The 19,064-nt window shown below is 39.2% G+C and overlaps 1 protein-coding gene across 1 annotated transcript; it reads left to right on the top strand.

The window, feature by feature from the left end:
- Positions 1-141: 141 nt before the first annotated feature.
- Pelo (pelota homolog (Drosophila)) lies at positions 142-2,015 on the top strand. Its single transcript, XM_013018496.1, has 2 exons — positions 142-1,123; positions 1,401-2,015. The coding sequence occupies exons 1-2, from the start codon at positions 398-400 to the stop codon at positions 1,830-1,832; spliced, it is 1,158 nt and encodes a 385-aa protein (XP_012873950.1). The 5' UTR covers positions 142-397; the 3' UTR covers positions 1,833-2,015.
- Positions 2,016-19,064: the final 17,049 nt, after the last annotated feature.

Raw genomic sequence — 19,064 nt, 5'->3', positions numbered from 1 at the left:
AGAGAGAGAGAGAGAGAGAGAGAGAGAGAGAGAGCGCAAGCGCGCGCAACGTGAGCGTGAGCGCGCGGAGGGGGGAGGGGAAAAAAAAAGGGAGGCAGGCGCATGCGCGCTGCTTGCGTCAGCCGCCTTGGATGCCGGAACTGCGAGTCTCTGCGCGTCGGTGTTGGTCGCCGCGGTGTCTCTAGCTTCAGGTAGGCGCGCTGCGCGGGTAAACTGAGGAAGGAAGGGCTGGCGTGAGTGCGCTCTGTGGCCGCAGGAGTCAGCCGTAGAGCGATTCCTCCCTGCCGGCTCGGACCCGGGCCCCTCGCGGCGGCGCGGCCGCCCTTCCTCCCGGCCCTCTCCCCCCCACCCCCCCGGCCCGGGTTTTTGGGGGACCCTTGCCTTCCTCTGCGGAGCCATGAAGCTGGTGAGGAAGGACATCGAGAAGGACAACGCGGGCCAGGTGACGCTGGTCCCCGAGGAGCCGGAGGACATGTGGCACACCTACAACCTGGTGCAGGTGGGCGACAGCCTGCGGGCCTCCACCATCCGCAAGGTGCAGACCGAGTCCTCCACGGGCAGCGTGGGCAGCAACCGCGTGCGCACCACCCTCACCCTCTGCGTGGAGGCCATCGACTTTGACTCCCAGGCCTGCCAGCTGCGGGTCAAGGGGACCAACATCCAGGAGAACGAGTACGTCAAGATGGGAGCGTACCACACCATCGAGCTGGAGCCCAACCGCCAGTTCACCCTGGCCAAGAAACAGTGGGACAGTGTGGTGCTGGAGCGCATCGAGCAGGCCTGCGACCCGGCCTGGAGCGCCGACGTGGCCGCCGTGGTCATGCAGGAAGGCCTGGCCCACGTCTGCTTGGTCACGCCCAGCATGACCCTCACGCGGGCCAAGGTAGAGGTGAACATCCCCAGGAAACGGAAAGGCAACTGCTCCCAGCACGACCGGGCGTTGGAGAGGTTCTACGAACAGGTGGTCCAGGCCATCCAGCGCCACATCAACTTCGAAGTGGTGAAGTGCATCCTGGTGGCTAGCCCGGGATTTGTTCGGGAGCAGTTCTGTGACTACATGTTTCAGCAGGCAGTGAAGACCGACAACAAAGTGCTTCTGGAAAACCGATCCAAATTTCTGCAGGTAAAAAAAAAAAAGCATTGCTTACTTAGACGTAGTGAAGAATGAGCCCAGAGGATGCATAGAAACGATTCTAAAAGTTTTAGCTCTGGGAAAAGTAAAAGAGGAGAAAGTCTTTACTTATCTAGAACTGTAAATGAGATAATGAAATAGAGACTTGTTCAGTTTCTAGCATATTTATGTAGCAAACTTAGCTGCCTTTTTTGCTTTTGGCTATCCCTGTGGGTTGATGAATGAATGGTCTCAGAGATTATTTTGTCTCCTATAATTGTGATTCTAGGTCCATGCCTCCTCTGGACACAAGTACTCCCTGAAAGAGGCGCTTTGTGACCCTTCTGTAGCTAGCCGACTTTCAGACACTAAAGCTGCTGGGGAAGTGAAAGCCTTGGATGACTTCTATAAAATGTTACAGCATGAACCTGACCGTGCTTTCTATGGACTCAAGCAGGTGGAGAAGGCCAATGAAGCTTTGGCAATTGACACATTACTCATCAGTGATGAGCTCTTCAGGCACCAGGATGTAGCCACGAGGAGCCGGTATGTGAGGCTGGTGGACAGTGTGAAAGAGAACGCAGGCACAGTTAGGATATTCTCCAGTCTTCATGTATCTGGGGAACAGCTGAGCCAGTTGACTGGAGTAGCTGCCATTCTCCGGTTCCCTGTTCCTGACCTTTCTGACCAAGAGGATGATTCCAGTTCTGAAGAGGATTAATGACGGAAACAATTGAGACAACCTGTCCTCAGCCCTTCACATTTTCTCAGCATCCCTTGACAGGAAGCTGCAAAGAGTGCCACTTCCTGACTCATACTAGGATTTCTTATGTATTTGGTCACACTAGCTATTTTATGGTTACAAGAAGTGTTCAGACTAAACAATAAAAGAGAATAATCTTTATTACAACTATTTTTTGTTAACTAGGATAACATACCTGATGAGAATACTTTCATATTGCTTGGGATAGATCATGACTTCATTTGACACACTTTTTCTTTTTTTAAGTTTACATTGTGTTTTGATTCTGCATGGTTTTCTTCCAGTACATTTGAAGACCTTTTTTCTCTCCATCTGTCTCTATTTCTTTTCTTCTTAGATTTAACTGTTATTTCCTATATTTTAAATAGTAGCCAGATAATTAGTAAATTCACAAGGTAAATTTAAAATAGAAATAGTATTTTTCTTAGGTTTATTAGCACAGTTAATAATAGACTCTGGGTGTTTTTTTGATGCTAGAATTAATATTTTCTGTTGAGAACCACCTAATCAGATATTTTCAGATGACAGAGTTTATCTACTCAAGATTCTCGAGATAATGATAATTTCTTTTAAAGCTTCTGTTCTGTTTGAGGGGGTGGGGTGGTGTTGGTCCCAGGGCTTAAACTCAGAGTTTGGGTGCTGTCCCTAAGCTCTTTTTCACTCAAGGCTAACACTCTACCACTTGAACTTTTGGATTTGGAGTGATAAATTGGAGTTGAGTCTCATGGACTTCCCTGCCTAGGCAGTGTTTCCCCTGAAACACTACTACATTTTATTTTTGCCTTGTCAAAGTTATACTTAATGCTATCTTGTATTTATATTTGGTAGTCTGCTTTTACATTTTTTTTAACCATCCTAAGTGCTTGAACATACTTTATTTTTATTTTTTTATTTTTTGGGGGTCTGGTCGTGGGGGCCTGAATTCTGGGCCTGGGCGCTGTTCCTCAGCTCTTCAGCTCTTCAGCTCAAGGCTAGCACTTGAGCCACGGTGCCACTTCCAGCTTTTTCTTTTTGCTTATGTGGTACTGAGGAATCAAACCCAGGGCCTCATGCATGCAAGGCATGCACTCTACCACTGAGCCACCTTCCCAGCCCCACCATACTTTATTTTTAATTTCAGATGTTTCTTATTTATTATTGTCAAGGAGATGTACAGAGGGGTTACACTTACATAAGTAGGGTAATAAGTTACCCTTTCCCTCATTTTCCCCCTACTTTATCACCCCCTGCCACCGCCAAGTTGTACAGATCATTCTTCATGGATAGTTTTAAGTATGGAACCAGCATAGCCTGAAAGTTTGAGTAATCCTGTCATTAATATGTGGCAGTTGTACTCCAACACTTCTTAGTGTAATCAGGAATTATCTGTGAACACCTTAATTTAAAGTATTCTTTGTCTGAAGTATTTTTGGTGTGCATTCCTAACAGAGAACTTTGGAAATTAAATTGGATTTTTTTTTTTTTTGGCCAGTCCTGGGGCTTGAACTCAAGGCCTGGGCTTTGTCCCTAAGCCTTTCTGTGCTCAAGGCTAGCATTTACTTGAGCCACAGCCCCACTTCTGGCTTATTCTGTTTATGTAGTACTGAGGAATTGAACCCAGGGCTTCATGCATGCTAGACAAGCACTCTACCACTAAGCCACATCCCAAGCCCTGTTAAACTAGATTTTGATCTTTTATAAACTTCAACATAAAAGTTAGGACAGGTCATGGAACAACAGTTTTATCTTATAAAAGTCCTGGTTCAGTGATGCCTACCTTAAGTAAACTTTTGCTTGTGTTTTCTGTGTCTGTGGTCTTTCCTCATAGTGTAAAAGGTTTGGGATTTTTTTTTTTAACTTCCTAACTCATTTCCACCTCTTCATCTGTTGATGGGAAGTGATTGTTTCATATATTTTATTTCATTTAAATTTTTTTTCTCTTTAACTTTTTAAAATTTGTTTTTGTTTATGTGGTACTGAGGACTTGAACCCAAGGCTTCATGCATGCTAGGCAAGGATTCTACCACTAAGCCACATTCCTCGTCCCTGTTCCAAATCATTTTTTTTAATGTATCAGCCTCCTAATCTAAAGATAATCCAAATTCTCATTATTTCATGAATGTTTTAAAATGTTAGTGTGCATGTGTATGTCTGTTCTGGGGCTTGAAGTCAAGGCCTGAGAACTGTCCCAGAGCTTTATTGCTCAAGAATAGTGAGGTGCTATTGAAACCACAGCTCTATTTCTGGCTTTGTGGGAGTAGTTCATTGAAGATAAGACTGTTCCTGATTTTCCTGCCTGGGCTGGCATGGAACCAAAATCCTCTGATCTCAGCCTCCTGAGATTACAAGCTTACAGGCATGAACCAGAGATATTGTTAGATGATTTTAGTAAGAATATGGAAAGGAAGTTACTACATAATTAATAATCATAACCTCAGAATTTAAAGAATTTTGGATCTCTAACTCATAATTTCTGCACCACTAAAATAAAATCTGACAAACCCATTAAAGACATTTCATGATGCAGGTTTGCAAATTTAAATTGCCTATTAGCCCCACATTGGAAGCTCCTAAAACTTAGTGACCAGACTGTCCCTAGACTAATTAAATAAATATTTATACCCTAGAAATACTGGGGTTATTTTTTGTTTAGTGATTCTAATAAGGATCAAGGCTGAAAACCAGTATTACAGACCTTGCTTCAGGAAAATGAAGACCCTGACCCTCAGCATCCATGAAAATTTGTTAGAAAATAGAGTCCAAGGTTCTACTGTTGACATACTGAGTCAGCTTCAGCTTAGTCCACCATCTCCAGGTGATTGCTCTACATAAAATCTCTTATGAGCATTGGCAATAACGTTTTCTAGCAGGGCTCAGAAATCTCTGCCTGGGTCATCAGCTATAATAGATTTATAATTTTAAGGTCTTTCAAGAGCTGAGTATTCTTGTCTACTCAGCCATCTATAAGAAAAAGTCTTAAACTTCCTAGTTTAAAAACCACTTTGGATTATTACTAAAAATAAATTTATTCAATATCATAGGGGGAAATAACAAAATAATGTGAATAAAATGAAAACAGTAACTGTGTGTGTGCATGTGTGTGCGTGTGCGTGCATGCATGCGTGCTTGTGTGCGCGCGTGCTTGCCAGTCCTGGTGCTTGAACTAAGGTCCAGCAGCTATACCTGATCCTCTTTGCTCAAGGCTACTTCTCTGCTACTTGGGCCATAGCTCCATTTTTGGCTTTTTGGTGGTTATTTGGATGTAAAGGGTCTCACAGACTTTCTTGCCCAAGCTGGCTTTGAACCAAGGTCCCAGATTTCAGCCTCCTGAGTAGCTAGGATTACAGTTGTGAACCCTGCTGCCTAGCCTTGTAATAACTTTTAACTTGTCTAAAAAAAATGAATCTTTGGGAATCATAATGTAGTTTCAGCTGCTGTTGATTAGTAACAGCTAGTGAACATGTGATGAAATATGGTGAAATCTTAACTAATGTTCAACTAATGAAATTTCCCTTGGGGTAAATAAGGATTTACGTTTTCCCACTAGTCTCAATAAAACTGAAGCATGCAGATTGATTCAGGTTGCTGTGAATATGAATTTATTAAATTACATATCACTATTTCTAATCTCCACTTACATGCTAGATACCTTGCTGCAACAGAAAAATCACAACTTCCAGATTAGTTTGGGCAACCCAGTGACCTGTCTGAAATGGAAAAAGGCCAGGAATAGGAATAAAAATCTGTAAGGTACTGTCTGCCATTAGCCAGCAGAAAAAGCCAGTCTGGAGGCATGGCTCAGATTATCATTTGTATGTCAGCTGGGGCAAAAACAGCTGACCAAGAGCTTAAGGCCCTGAGTTCAAGCCCTAGCACTAACAGAGCACACATAAACAACCACTCTCTTGAGTGTGGGAGTGAATGTCTATAAATGCTGGCACTTAAGGTTAGGGTAGTAGAATAGAGGGTTCCAGGACAGTCTGGGCTTCATGAGATACTCTGTTTTAGGGGGGAAAATCTGATAAGATTTATAAAACTCTGAGTAGCTGGCCATTGGCACCTCATGTCTGTAATCCTAGCTACTGAGGAGGCTGAGATCTGTGGATTGCGGTTCAAAGCCAACCAGGGTAGGAAAGGCCATGACACTTGTCTCCACTACAAAATCAGAAGTGGAGCTGTGGCTCAAAATAATAGACTGCTAATCTTCAGCAGAAAAGCTCAGGGATAGTGCTCAAGCCCTGAATTCAAGCCCTATGACAGACAAAAACCAGAACAAAACAAAAGACAAAACCTCAAAAAATAGTTTTTATATTAATGTCATTGTAATTAAGTTTATATATTCTAGATGTAGTATTTCAGAAAGTAGGTATTCAATATTGATATGTTTGTATTGTTGATTGTCAATTTGGAAAAAGTTTATTGTAGAAATATCAAAATGCCAAGATAAATTTTAAAGAACTTAACTGCAAGTATAATGTTGAGTTTTGAGCATGCCTTATTTAAAAAAGATTCAAAAGTCAACTGGGTGCTGGTGGCTCACACTTGTAATCCTAGATATTCAGGAGTCTGAGATCTGAGGATCACAGTTTGAAGCCAGCCAGGGCAGAACAGTTCCCATGAGACATTTATCTCCAATTAACCACTCAAAAACCAGAAGTGGGACTATAGCTCAAAGTGGTAGAGCACTAGCCTTGAGCAAAAGAGCTCAGGGACAATGCCCAGGTATGAGTTCAAGCCCCCTAACTGACAAGAAGGAAGGAGAGGGGGTGGGAGGGAGAGATGGAAGGAAGGAAGGAAGGAAGGAAGAAAAGGAGGAAGAGAGGGAGGGAAGAGAGGGAGGGAAAAGATTTAAGTCATTTTTGCAACTAATTATTAGAAAATAAGATCTAAAGTAATAGTCTTGGGAACAAATAAGGAGAATAATCTGAGACATTCCTTAGCATAGTCATCAAATAGCAGGTAAATTTCACTTAGAAACAAAAATATGTCTAAGAGCAATAGTGTGGGTGATAAATTTAAATGTGAAAGACCATGAAAAAACATGAGCAAGAGATATTAAAATGAAAATGCTAAACTTTATTGTTTTTCTTTATTTAACAATATTTATTCTTAAGGCAATGATCTGTATAGATTTACAAGTATATACTTTGCAAGATGGCCTATTTGTTTTCTAGAATAATTTCTTGGGATTGGAGGTGTGATTCAGTTTGTACAGCACCAGCCAATGAGTGTAAGTGTTAGACAAAAATTCATTTAGTACAGTCTGTTGTGAAACATAGCACTGGGAAAGAAATAATATTGTGAATTTTGTTAATTGCACACCTTTGTGTGTGATATTTTATCTAAAGTGTGAGGTTTATTATTTTGTGTATTTTTTATTAATTTTATTTTTTTATGTGGTATCAAGGAATAGAACCCAGGGCCTCAAGCATGTAAGGCAAACACTCTGCCACTAAGCCACATTCTCAGTCCCGATTTTGTGTATTTTATAATAAATGTTTTAATTTTATAATTGGTATTGATACAGGGAATTCTTATATTTCCTGGGGCTAGTTTGAAATGATTAAAACAGTATTATGGATATATTTGGAGGTCATGGGCTATAGTTCTTTTAATGTCACTTTTTATTATCCCTTAAGATTGCCTGAATTAAAATCTCTTTCTTTAGGATGTCAGTTCCAGGAAAATCTCGGTTTGTTTTTTTTGTTTTAGTTTTATGTTATACACTCAGGGACTTAGAGCTAATTTTGATTTAGGTGGCATATTTGGTTATAAACACTCAATACTGAGGCAGGGACAGCATCTGCCAGGCAGAAAATATAAGGGAAAAATGTTTGTCTCAACAGCCCCAGGGCCTGGATGTACTCAACATTGACACCATTACTTGCTTCTAGTCTGAAAATGGTCAATGTATCATAACAGTAACTGCTTAAGGGCTAGGTCCTTTTGGGAGGGTTTCAACATGCATCTCTTGTTTGAAGTCAGGTGGCTAGTACAAGTGATAAGGTGCTTATCAAGCATAAGAAAACAGAAGAATGCTAGCTCTATCCCTTAAGTTTCTGTTTGAAATAGGTCAAACCCTAGAAATAAAAAAATATGTATTTGATAACCTATTTATTTTTATAATCAGCCAAGGTTTAGTCAATTTTTAATGTTTTTGTGTACCATTATTATTTAGTTTTGTGAGAAAGCAAATTCAGTCTGTGCCACTAAAAACATAATCGAGTTTTAGAAAGTATAGAAAAGGCACCAGAAGCTCATACCTGGAATCGTATCTACTCAGGAGGCTGGGAGCTGAGGATCAAGGTTCAAAGACACTTAAGGTGTGGCTCAAGTGCTAGCCATGAGTGAAAAACCTGAGCAAGAGGCCCTGAGTTCAAGCTCCAGTACTAGCACACACAGACAACAAGAATTATAGAGAAAAGAGTGTGTGAAAGCAAGCCCCTTCAGACTTTATCCAGCTCTTTATTATTTTATACCTATTTTAGCAAGTTCATTTTTTCCCTTTACTTTCTAATCCTACTATATTAATACATGTATTACTTCAATAACTATTTACTAAGCTCCCCAAGAAGCTGCATCTATGATACTTTTAATTGTAGAGGGATGATTAGGAAACTTTTCCTCTTTAATCAGCAAATTAAATTACTTCCTGGCAGTCAGGGAAGTAATAGCTGTCACAAGTGACCACTGCAACCCAGCATCTAAAGGGAGAACAGTGCTTGGACATTTTGCCTATGATTCCTATGATAATCCAGCCTACTGAGTAACTGGCATCACATTGAATGATAATCAGCATGTGCTTTTAAGTCAGGGAAGTATAACATCCTACAAAATGACTTTCATTCAAAACCATCATAATCATTACTAGCACAATTATTGTTCTGTGCATGGAAACCAGGGCCTCCTGCCTGCTTGTCAAATACTCTACCAAGCTATTCATCTCATCAACTATTCAAAGTTAATGGTAGTTTTAGAAGTTGTTAGCCATCCTATATTTAGAATCCAAGCCACAGTTTTTAATATAATAACCTCAATAAGAAAACTCACATATTTGCTAAAGGAGGAATTTCTTTCTAAAGAAAAAATTCCGACAGCTTTTTAGTTGTAAAATTTATTCAGAGGTGGGAGGTCCTTCTGAGTTCAAGTCTAAGTTCCAGAAGTTTTATGTCTGGAATTTTTCATCAAGTCCTAGAGTAAACACTGACTAGAACTTTTTGTTTGACACCATTGTGAAAAATTGCTCTGTAGATAAAAAAATTCCCGAAACATTTTAATCTTGTATTTCAGCTCATTTAATTCTTTCACTATAATTTATCGTTTATTTTTCCCTTCTGAATTGTATGTGTGCCTTTGTGTTTTAATGAAGAGGGAAACTGAAATACACTTCAGAAGGTGGCTCTAGTCACTTAGAATCTTAGAAGGTTAAAGTAGAAAGGAGCTTTCATATCATCCAAACTACTTACTGCACGACACAGCTGAAGTTCCTAATAATGCTTAACGTCTAACAAACAGGAAGCTACATTTGCATTTGATTTATCACATTCCCATTTCTTCCCTATTTTCTTGTCATTAATGCATAGTAAGAGTTGATTGGATAAAAGGATAAGGAACAATGTAAGATTTTAAAATGTTTTAGTCCCTCATATATATTGAATTCTTTTTCTCTCTTCTGGCAGGGCAGTTTTCTCTCTGAGTAGTATCACTGATACTCAGACACAGCTCTCTGTTGTCCATTTCCTAGGATATCATTTAGCTTATTCTATGAGACATTTTTCTGAAAAAAATATCAACAACATCAAGTGTTGCTACTCCCCAGTCTTCCAGACATCTAACTGAAAGAGTGAAGACCACAGTCCCTTCTCCAAAATAAGTGCACACAGGATGGGGAGGGAGATAAATTAGCCATATCAATACAATCATCCCAGGAGCTTGGGAACTGTCAAGGGGAGCTCCTAACAGCTTGGCTTCAGAATGAAGGTGCTACCTGAGCTGGAATGGTAAATTCCAGAAGCTCTTATAGTTCTTCTGAGCTATAAGGCAGAGGATGCTGGGAGCATCCTTCTAAGTCCTCACAGCTTTATTTCATTTTTTTTGTCTTTTGCATTGTGGTTTCTCAACTTGAAGTGAAAGAATGAATTGCAGAATTTGTGAAGGTAGGAAGAACTGAGAAAAATTGACTATCTGCCTCATCAAATGTACCTATGTATGTATTGTTGAGAAAATAGATTATAAAAAATATGAATATATTTGTTTATAAAATATGATCATGGTTATCATCACTCAGACCTATCTCCTTTCTGCAACTAAATAGATTTTACTATTAAACTTTTCCATATCTTTCTGGAATCATTTTTACGCTATCTCTCACTGTTGTAGTTTGTCTAAGTTGCAGTAAAATATAATGGAAAATAGGGTGAGTTGGCAGAAATATGGATACTCAAGGCCCTATTTCTTTTTATTTTGGAGTACTAGAGTTTAAACGTGAGGCCTTGTGTTTGCTAAGCAGGTGTTCTACCATTTGAGCCAGGCCCTGAGGCCTTTAGGACCTTTCTATAATGGTTTGTGGTAAATTTAAAGCTCTTATATTTGAATTTCATAGTTTCACCTATGTTCTTCAAAGTACATTAGAAGGTTTAATTGTAAGGATCAAGAAAATAAGACAGTAGTCCAATAAGATTTCATTAAACTGGGTCTGTAGAAAGAATTACACACCAAAAATTACAAAAACAATTAAACATTGCCTGCTACAATTGCCAAAGACTATAATATAGACCATGTGTAAGAACATGGAATTTGTGAATAGTTATGTATGATACAAAGAAGAATTCATCTCTGCCATTGTGAGAGGATGTGGGATGAGATCTGTGCTTTGAATCTTGAGATCAAGAGGTACCAGTGCTGCCATTAGATTGTGTGTGTTGAAGAAATCATTATATCCTGAGGCTATACAGTGAGCAAAGAAGGAAATATTTTTATTTCTTAGTCTCTTGCTGCAACGACAACACTTACTTCTATTTTTATAAGTTGTATTAAATACATCTTTAGTGACTCTCAGGGTTTCTTATTTTTAAGTCTATTTTGCACCATATTTCAAAAGCTGCCAAACTTTGGGTTTGGCAACTGCTAATGAAAGCAGCCTGATAGAAGGAGCAAATTCCAGAGCTGAGGGTCATTTATTTGGAATGCTTTGCCAAACACTCCCATATTTTCAAAAATGGTTGGGGGCCTTTAAACTTGGAGCGTTAGGGAAGAGAACATTTTTTTTCCAGCAACTTTGTCAATAGATACACTAAAATCTTGAGGTTTGCAGCTATTTTTGAATAGTTTGTCACATTCCAATGGCATACCCAGTTGCTTATTATCTGCCACTTTTCTACTTGTTATTTTCCTCCCCTGTCAACTTAGCCTGCTCTCCCAAAGAAAGAGGCAATAAGAAAAATACAGGTCTTTACTTTTTACTTGGAATGTTCTTCCCATTTGGCCAGTGATTTCTCAAACTGGGCAGCACCAATCACCTGGTGAGTTTTTAAATCACACCCATGCCCAAGCCTTACCCTCTAACAAGTTAGAATATTTGGAAAATGATCCCCAGGCATCTGTACATTTTCGAAGTTCCCCAAGTGTTTCTTAACTGTGGCCAGGGTACATCATGGGTTGTCATCACTGAGTAGGTCACTTGGCTATAATGGCTTCTGTGACAATGCCCAAAAGCTTGGTTAAAAATAGAGAAGTGACAGAGGTACTAAAGAATGTTTAAAAGCTCATGAGAGGAATGTACTTCCTTAGGCTTAGTAGCTTGTGTGATATTAAGATACTTAGGATCTCTTTATTTGTGAATTGCTTTGATAAAAATTTGGAGCAAGACTGATCATGTTTATGGATGCTTTTTATATTCATATGTTACTAGATATAATGGAGTGAGGGTAACAAAAGTTGAAAATCAAGTTCCCACTCCTTGGAGAATGGAGATTAGACTATTTTGAGGATGCACAAGTTGTGTAGGACAGAGTGAAAATACGAACTCCTGGATAGAGTAGCAAATGTAAGCCACTATTACTCAGAACAGGGAGACAGCACAGTTGTCTGAGATCACTGGAAGAGATGGTTCTTGAATCTGAGCTAGTTTTGAATGTTTTTCAATGATCTAATTTGGTAAGAATACTACTAATGGACTTCATGACATTGCCAGTCATAATACCATTATGATATACAACATTTTAATCTAAAAAATGGGAAATTGATAAAACTTCCCTTCCAGAGGTACAAGGAGTATGAAAAATGATTTCAGCAAATGCCTGGACCCAAATTCATAGGAGCCCAATTGAACTTACTTTTAGTCCTTTTTATTGCATCCTTTTACCACCAGAGCAGCCATGGGAGTGTGATGTGAAAACTGTGCCTCAGGCCACTTTTTGTCCTATATCCCTACAGGAGCTCTCAGTCGACAAGTCCATCATTCCGTCTTTCCCCTGTTTTCCTGACTTTTTGTCTAAAGCATGTCTCACCTCAGAACACAAAGGGTCCTGGGGCAAAAAAAAAAAAAAAGCGCTAACATTTGGCATTGATACAGCAAGTAAGGAGGAACACAGGATGACATGTTTCAGATGTGAAGTTCACACCAGGGAGGATTATCCCTTCACAGGTGCCACTGGGGCCACACAGTGCTAGCCTCCACTGGGAGACCCTCACCCTGCCAGGAACCACGAAAGTGAGCCATAGAGGCTTGGGCTGCCCATGGTGTATAAACCAAAGCCACCATTAGAGGCAAGCTTCCAGTCTGACTGAAATACAAACTGAAATCCTCCCAATTTCAGCCTCCTTAATTAGCTAGGATGGCTAGTGTGAGTCACAGGTACCCAACCTATTGGTGGATTTCAAACGCTATCTCAAGAAATCTAATAACAGCAGATGCTGGAAGGGATGTGGCCAAAAAGGAACCCTACTGCACTGTTGGTAGGAGAGTAACTTTGTTCAACAACTCTGGAAAGACATATGGAGGTTCCTCAAAAGACTACATATAGAGCTCCCCTGTGACCCAGCAATCCCATTTCTGGGCATTTACCCAAGTGATCACATATAAGGCCATACTGAAGCTACCAGCACAACTATGTTTATCACAGCATTATTCACCATAGCTAAGACATGAAACCAACCCAGATGCTCCTCAGGAGATGAATGGATCAAAAAAATGTGGTATGTATACAAAATGGAATTCTATGCCTCCATCAGAAAGAATGACATTGCCCCATTTGTTAGGAAATGGAAAGACTTGGAAAAAAAATCATATTAAGTGAAGTAAACCAGACCCAAAGAAATACAGGTCCCATGGTTTCCCTCATTTGCAATAAATTAGTATACATCTAGGATAATTTTATCAGATGAACAGAAAAACTCAAAAGCTATGTACATATGACCGTATAAGATGATGCTAAGTGAAATGAACCCCAAGATATGGACACAAGAGGTCTTTCTTTGTTGTTGTTTTTAAAGTACTATGTGATTGTTTTTGTTTCCCTTGTACATTCTTCCCCCTATGGTATATCCCTTGTTGTCACTATATTTGATTTTGGTACCCTGCATCTTGTATATATGTTTGTCTAATTTGGGGAGGGTAAGGGGGAATAGCAAAATGCTTAAATAAGGACACAGGATGACCCATTGCAACAATGATACTCACAAGACACTATATTGGAAATGAACTTTACAACTTGCAGGGCGGGGGAGGGGGGAGGAGTGAGGGAGGTTGAGGCCGGGAAGGGATAGTGGGACAACAACAAGGAAGGGAAGGGGTAACAATGCTCCACAAGAAATGTACTCATTGCCTTACTCATGTAACTGTAACCCCTCTGTACAGCATCTTTATAATAAAATAGCATTAAAAAACCCTCAGCCTGGGAGAGCTCAGCAAGGAATTTGACATTACTTCTGAATCATCAGGAAGTACAGGAATCTCAGGAAATGCTTCCACAGTCTCAGGGCTTCTTGGGGTCAAAGCAGGACATAGTATCTCTTTCCTCTGTTGGACTCCAGCTGACATTTGGGCTGGGAGGAAATGGAAGCCCAAAGAGAGGAAGGTAATGCTATACCACCCCACTTCCAAGGTACGCACTTGTCCTTAGCCTTGACATTGTTTTTTTTCCCGATCCAGCTGTCTAATTATAAGCATTAAGAGGAAAAGAATTGAGCAGAAAATATACAAGATTTCCTTTTGGAACCCAAATGCTAAGCTTGTCAGGCCACCAAAAACAATTGAGATAAAAGAATAATTTACTCTCTCAAATTTAAATATATATTTTGAGGAGATCCCAAATTAAAAAGTTAAACCCTGCCAGGTGCTGGTGTCTTGTGCTTGTAATACTGGCTACTCAGGAGGCTGAGAGCTGAGGATTGCTATTTGGAGCCATCCTAGACAGAAAAGTCTGTCAACTCTCAATCTCCAATTGAGCTGGCAATGGAACAGTGGCTTAAGTGGTAGAGTATTAACCTTGAGCAGAGAAGCCCAGCGATAGTACCCAAGCCCTGAGTTCACACCCCAGGACTAGCACAATAAAAATTATTTTTTAGCCAATAACAATTTTCTTCCAGTTTCTTATAGTCACAGGGTAGATGGACAATTAAATGAGGCATGTTTATTCTAAAAATTTATTCATTGTATATATTCAATTAAAAATCTTTGTGTTGAGGCTGGGAAAGTGGCTCAGTGGTAGAGCGCTTGCCTTACATGCATGAGGTCCTGGGTTCAATTCCTCAGCACCACATAAGCAGAAAAAGCCAGAAGTGGTGCTGTGGCTCAAGTGGTAGAGTGCTAGCCTTGAGCTGAAGAGCTGTGGGACAGCGCCCAGGCCCTGAGTTCAAGCCCCATGACTAGTAATAATAATAATAGTAGTAATAATAATCTATGTGTCTAGAACCCTTACCTTCTCCTTTTCATCTATTTGACTTGGCTGGCCAAGACTGATTTTTTCTTTTTGTCAGTCGTGGGGCTTGAACTCTGGGCCTGGGTGCTGTTTCTCAGCTCTTCAGCTCAAGGCTAGCACTCTATCACTTGAGCCACAGTGCTACTTCTTGTTTTCTGGCAATTAATTCGAGTTAAGAGTCTCACAGACTTCCTTGCCCAGGCTGGCTTTGAACTGAGATCCTCAGATCTCAGCCTCCTGAGTAGCTAGGATTAAAGGCATGAGCAACTGGTGCCTGGCCTGATTTTTTTTAACTTTTATTTTTTTATGAATGTATTCATGCCCAGAATTGGCCTTGGCCTATTATGGGGATCTTTGTTGGAAGAATGGAGAAGGGCTGATCTTCCATTTGTCAGTGAAACAGTGCTCTGAGCTTTTCAAAAGTAGCCTTGACTATATATGAATGTCTCCTTATTTTAATGTTATTCCACAAAGGTACCTAAACATAAGATATTTCTACAATAGGTGTTGTGTTTATGATGCCATAAGATCATATGAGATTTTCTTACAAAACAAAAGTAGTAATTATAAGTAAGTGTATAATTTTGATAAATTATAGAACTATAATTTAAAATATATCACTAAATAAGAACTAAATCCAAAGCTTAAACTTGAGAACAGTGTATAATTAGAAGAAGAATATGGAGCTGTGGCTAAGGGTAAAGGCTCTGTAATTAGAAGATCTAGCTTCAGTTTCTCTAATTGATTTTGGTGACTAAATTCAATTTCCTCACCTACGAAATATGTGCAACCTACTAAGTTTATTTGTAAAAGAAAAATGAGATTTATTAATGATATTGAAATGCCTGATCCAGAGCATATACTAAAAGCATTTTAGCTCTCTTATATGTGATATTTAGAATTTATCTGCCTGAAGCCCTATAAATATCCATGAAATCGTAGCTCATCTTTCAATGATAAAAGGAAACCAATGTCAACTTTCTTATTTTCAAATTAAATATATTTTCCTATTTTTAAATTAAAGCTATTTTCTTAAGAGAAAGGTAAAACTTAATGATGCCTTACAGTCAGTGGAACTCTTAGGAGCGTAAACCATGAAATTAGTGTTTATTTCTATTAATCCAAAGGAATTTTTCCAAGCTGTGGCATGACTTCGTTTGGTCCCTTCTTACACATAAACACACTATTTTCTTCAGAAGGGCTTGGGATGCAGGCCTTCATTTATGAGCTTCATAGTATCTGGAGGCCTGGGTTCTGGTAACCCACTAAGGCTGGATATGATCATGTTGGGGGCAGGGAGTGTCAGAGTAGGTTTCTGAGCTGGTTACCTTTTACAGCTTCTCCCAGAATACCTCAGGTGTTACCCTCCAAGAGACCTAGCTATGTTTTTTTCCACTACTCACATTTTTTGGAAAATATTATGATTATTCCATCCAGTTCTTTTCACTTTTGTTCAGTGATGGCAAAAAACAGTAGTGAAAAGCTGTATTGTGACAGATTCAGCAGGTAGAGATTTTCTTTGCGGAGATGTTTTTCAAGCGGCGGCATCCAGCAGCTGGATTCCGTCGCCTCGCCGACTTGCCGCCCTAAAGGCAAAGGGAGATGGAACACTTGGGGTGATAAATGGCATTTGAGTTGTACTCAGTTTAGAGCAGTTTAAAACCTCTCAAATGTGATACATTCTAAAGCTTTAAATGCTATCCACAGACAAATCATATCTGAGGAATTTTTTCCATTAAACATTTAGTCTGGTTTAAACCTAATAAGATGGTAATCTTTCCAAAATTTCCTTTTCCTAATTTGGCTTTCTGGCTTTTGTAAAATGCCAGTTCGAGTTGAATATACTAAACTGACTGAGTACCCAGAAATGGTAGGGTTGAATGTGCTCTAGGTTTGATTTCAGGAGAACCAGGTCCCTACGTGGATCCTGTCACTGAGTGACTTTGTGACCTTGGGCTGGTAGGATAAGCCACTGTGAGCCATACCCTTAAAGAGGGAATTACAGCACCTGGAAATGATTAACTCATAAACTTTTACAGAAGCACTTGGTACACAAATTATGTGTTCAATAAATGCAAAGCCTGTGGATGTAGAAAGATTTTACTTTAGCTGTATTAGAGCTACTGGTATAAGATGTAAAATGGATGTTACATTTAATCCCCATACTGAATATGAGGACTCTCCTCTTTTGGTGAGACTAACATACTTGGAAAGATAAGAAAGGATAAGAAATCTACAAAATTATGTAATTATTCTTTGGTATGCCAAAGACTTACAACAATGTAAGATACATTTATTTCATCTGCCATAATCTTACCCTTATTGTTTGCCATTGACAAAGTGTTAGGAAGCAAGTAGTGGTTGTACATTCCTATGATCTCCAGCACTCCATCAGCAGAAGCATGAGAATCAGTTCAAGCCAGCCTGAGCTACCTATGAGACCCTGTTCAAAGATAAAAACAAAAAGAAATAATACCAGAGTAATTTAAGTATAGGAAAAGTAAGATGGTATAGGTTTGGGAAGACAATAGATCTATGAAGATCTAATAGATATACAGACATGTATCTTTGCACATGCAAATTACAAAAATTGTAATCCTCCTGTCTTAAAAGGTTGTTTCAGTTTAATTTAGATAGGAATTTTTTGTAAAGGTGATTTTTTAAGCTTTGTAGGCTACAGGCTATCTGTAGTGTCTCTATAATTTGGCTCTTGTATAGGTCAAAAGTAACAATAGTAACAATGGGACATGGGTATATTACCATAAAACTTGATTTACAAAGACAGGTCATGGATAGAATGTGGCCCGTAGTTTACTGACCCCTGGCTTAGACCATAACAGTGCATATAATTATAAATTTAGCATAACCAAGATAACTCACTTAAAGGGGAAATATTAACTGCGTGTCCCATTAAAATTATATATATATATTTTTTTTTCTCAGTATAATTGCTCATTGAGTACAAAAATACATTCAGATGAGATGACAGTTTGTCAATCACACTGTAATTGGCTTGCACCAATAGTTTTTTCTAAAATTAAGTCACACTTACTTATACAATAGGCTTTATTGATCTTTGACTCAGACTCATTGTCTGAGGAAGGGTCCAGGACAGGATTTCCTTTTGTTGTACAAGAATGTTCTGTGAATTTCCTGGAAATATGTTCAGGCACAGCTTACCTGAGAGCATCAGAGCCATTGTATGTGAAGAATTTCCTTCAAGGATTAAACTAGTTAGGCATGGCACTGAACATTTGATAACTTTCCCCCACTTATCTTTTAGGAACTTTCTTATGTAATCCCTTTCTTGAGAGAGAGATTGAAAATAATTTGCTTAGATCATTAGAGAATTGGGGAAATTAGAAAAACTTAGTACTTTTCCCCCCTACACTATTATAATACTCCTGGTCAATCATCAGCACCTTGACAAAGCATACCCAAAACCAACATACACAGTGGAAGGGTATCCAATCTCACCATTTTAACATTTTCATTCTATTTTGGATTTACTTCAATTTTGAGAGTACCTAAAAGAGGCTTCATAAAAGAGAAAGAACAGGATAAAAACAATTCATTATTTCAAAAGCCCTCAAATGCCCATGTTTGAACACTATAGCAGTTTTATTTTCTCCTTTTAGAATGAGTTGGATAAACTTTCTTCCCCTGTGTAGGATGCCATTTGAAACAGATAGCTACATAGCTCCAGGATAACAGCCGTAGGAAGAGGGACAGCTGGTAAACACCACCCCTACTTTCCACTACCCTAGCTGCAGGTGGAAGCCATAAAATATTAGCTTTTTTAAAATTATTATTTATTGAGGGAAATGATTCCACATGGCCCCTACCAAACTACAAGGTAGGTTGGGAAATATGAGACGAGAACATGATGTTTGTTGTCAGCTGGGAGCTCTAAAAGGCACAGAATCATTGAAGGCAATCCGTTCACATGCTGGGTCCTGAAATCAATCAAGAATGGCTAAAAAAAAAATTAACAAAACACTGTTTTCATTTATTTGATTTTCAAACCCTCTGGTTGAGTTTTTTTGTATTTTATTTTTATTTCAAGGTTGTTATATATAAAACTCTACTCCATGTTGAATGCAAAAATAAAAACAAAACCAAATAGCAAAAATCTCTGTACCCAATAACAGCAGACAGATAAATTTCTTATATAACTGTATAATCTGTAACAACATCATTAAACTGATATGTGTTATATATTCTTTTCTATTAGGAGCCTACTTACTGTGTGTGTGTGTGTTTATGTATGTGTATATCTTCCTCCAGTAAC

The sequence above is a fragment of the Dipodomys ordii genome, unplaced genomic scaffold (genome assembly GCF_000151885.1).
Source record: "Dipodomys ordii isolate 6190 unplaced genomic scaffold, Dord_2.0 Scaffold41, whole genome shotgun sequence".
NCBI lineage: Eukaryota > Metazoa > Chordata > Mammalia > Rodentia > Heteromyidae > Dipodomys > Dipodomys ordii.
The sequence above is the reverse complement of the archived record's forward strand: the minus strand, read 5'-3'. Positions and strand labels throughout refer to the sequence as shown.

Coding starts and splice junctions, on each gene's coding strand:
- Pelo (XM_013018496.1), top strand. CDS start 398: ATGAAGCTGGTGAGGAAGGACATCGAGAAGGACAACGCGGGCCAGGTG. Junction 1,124..1,400: donor ACCGATCCAAATTTCTGCAG/GTAAAAAAAAAA, acceptor TTGTGATTCTAG/GTCCATGCCTCCTCTGGACA.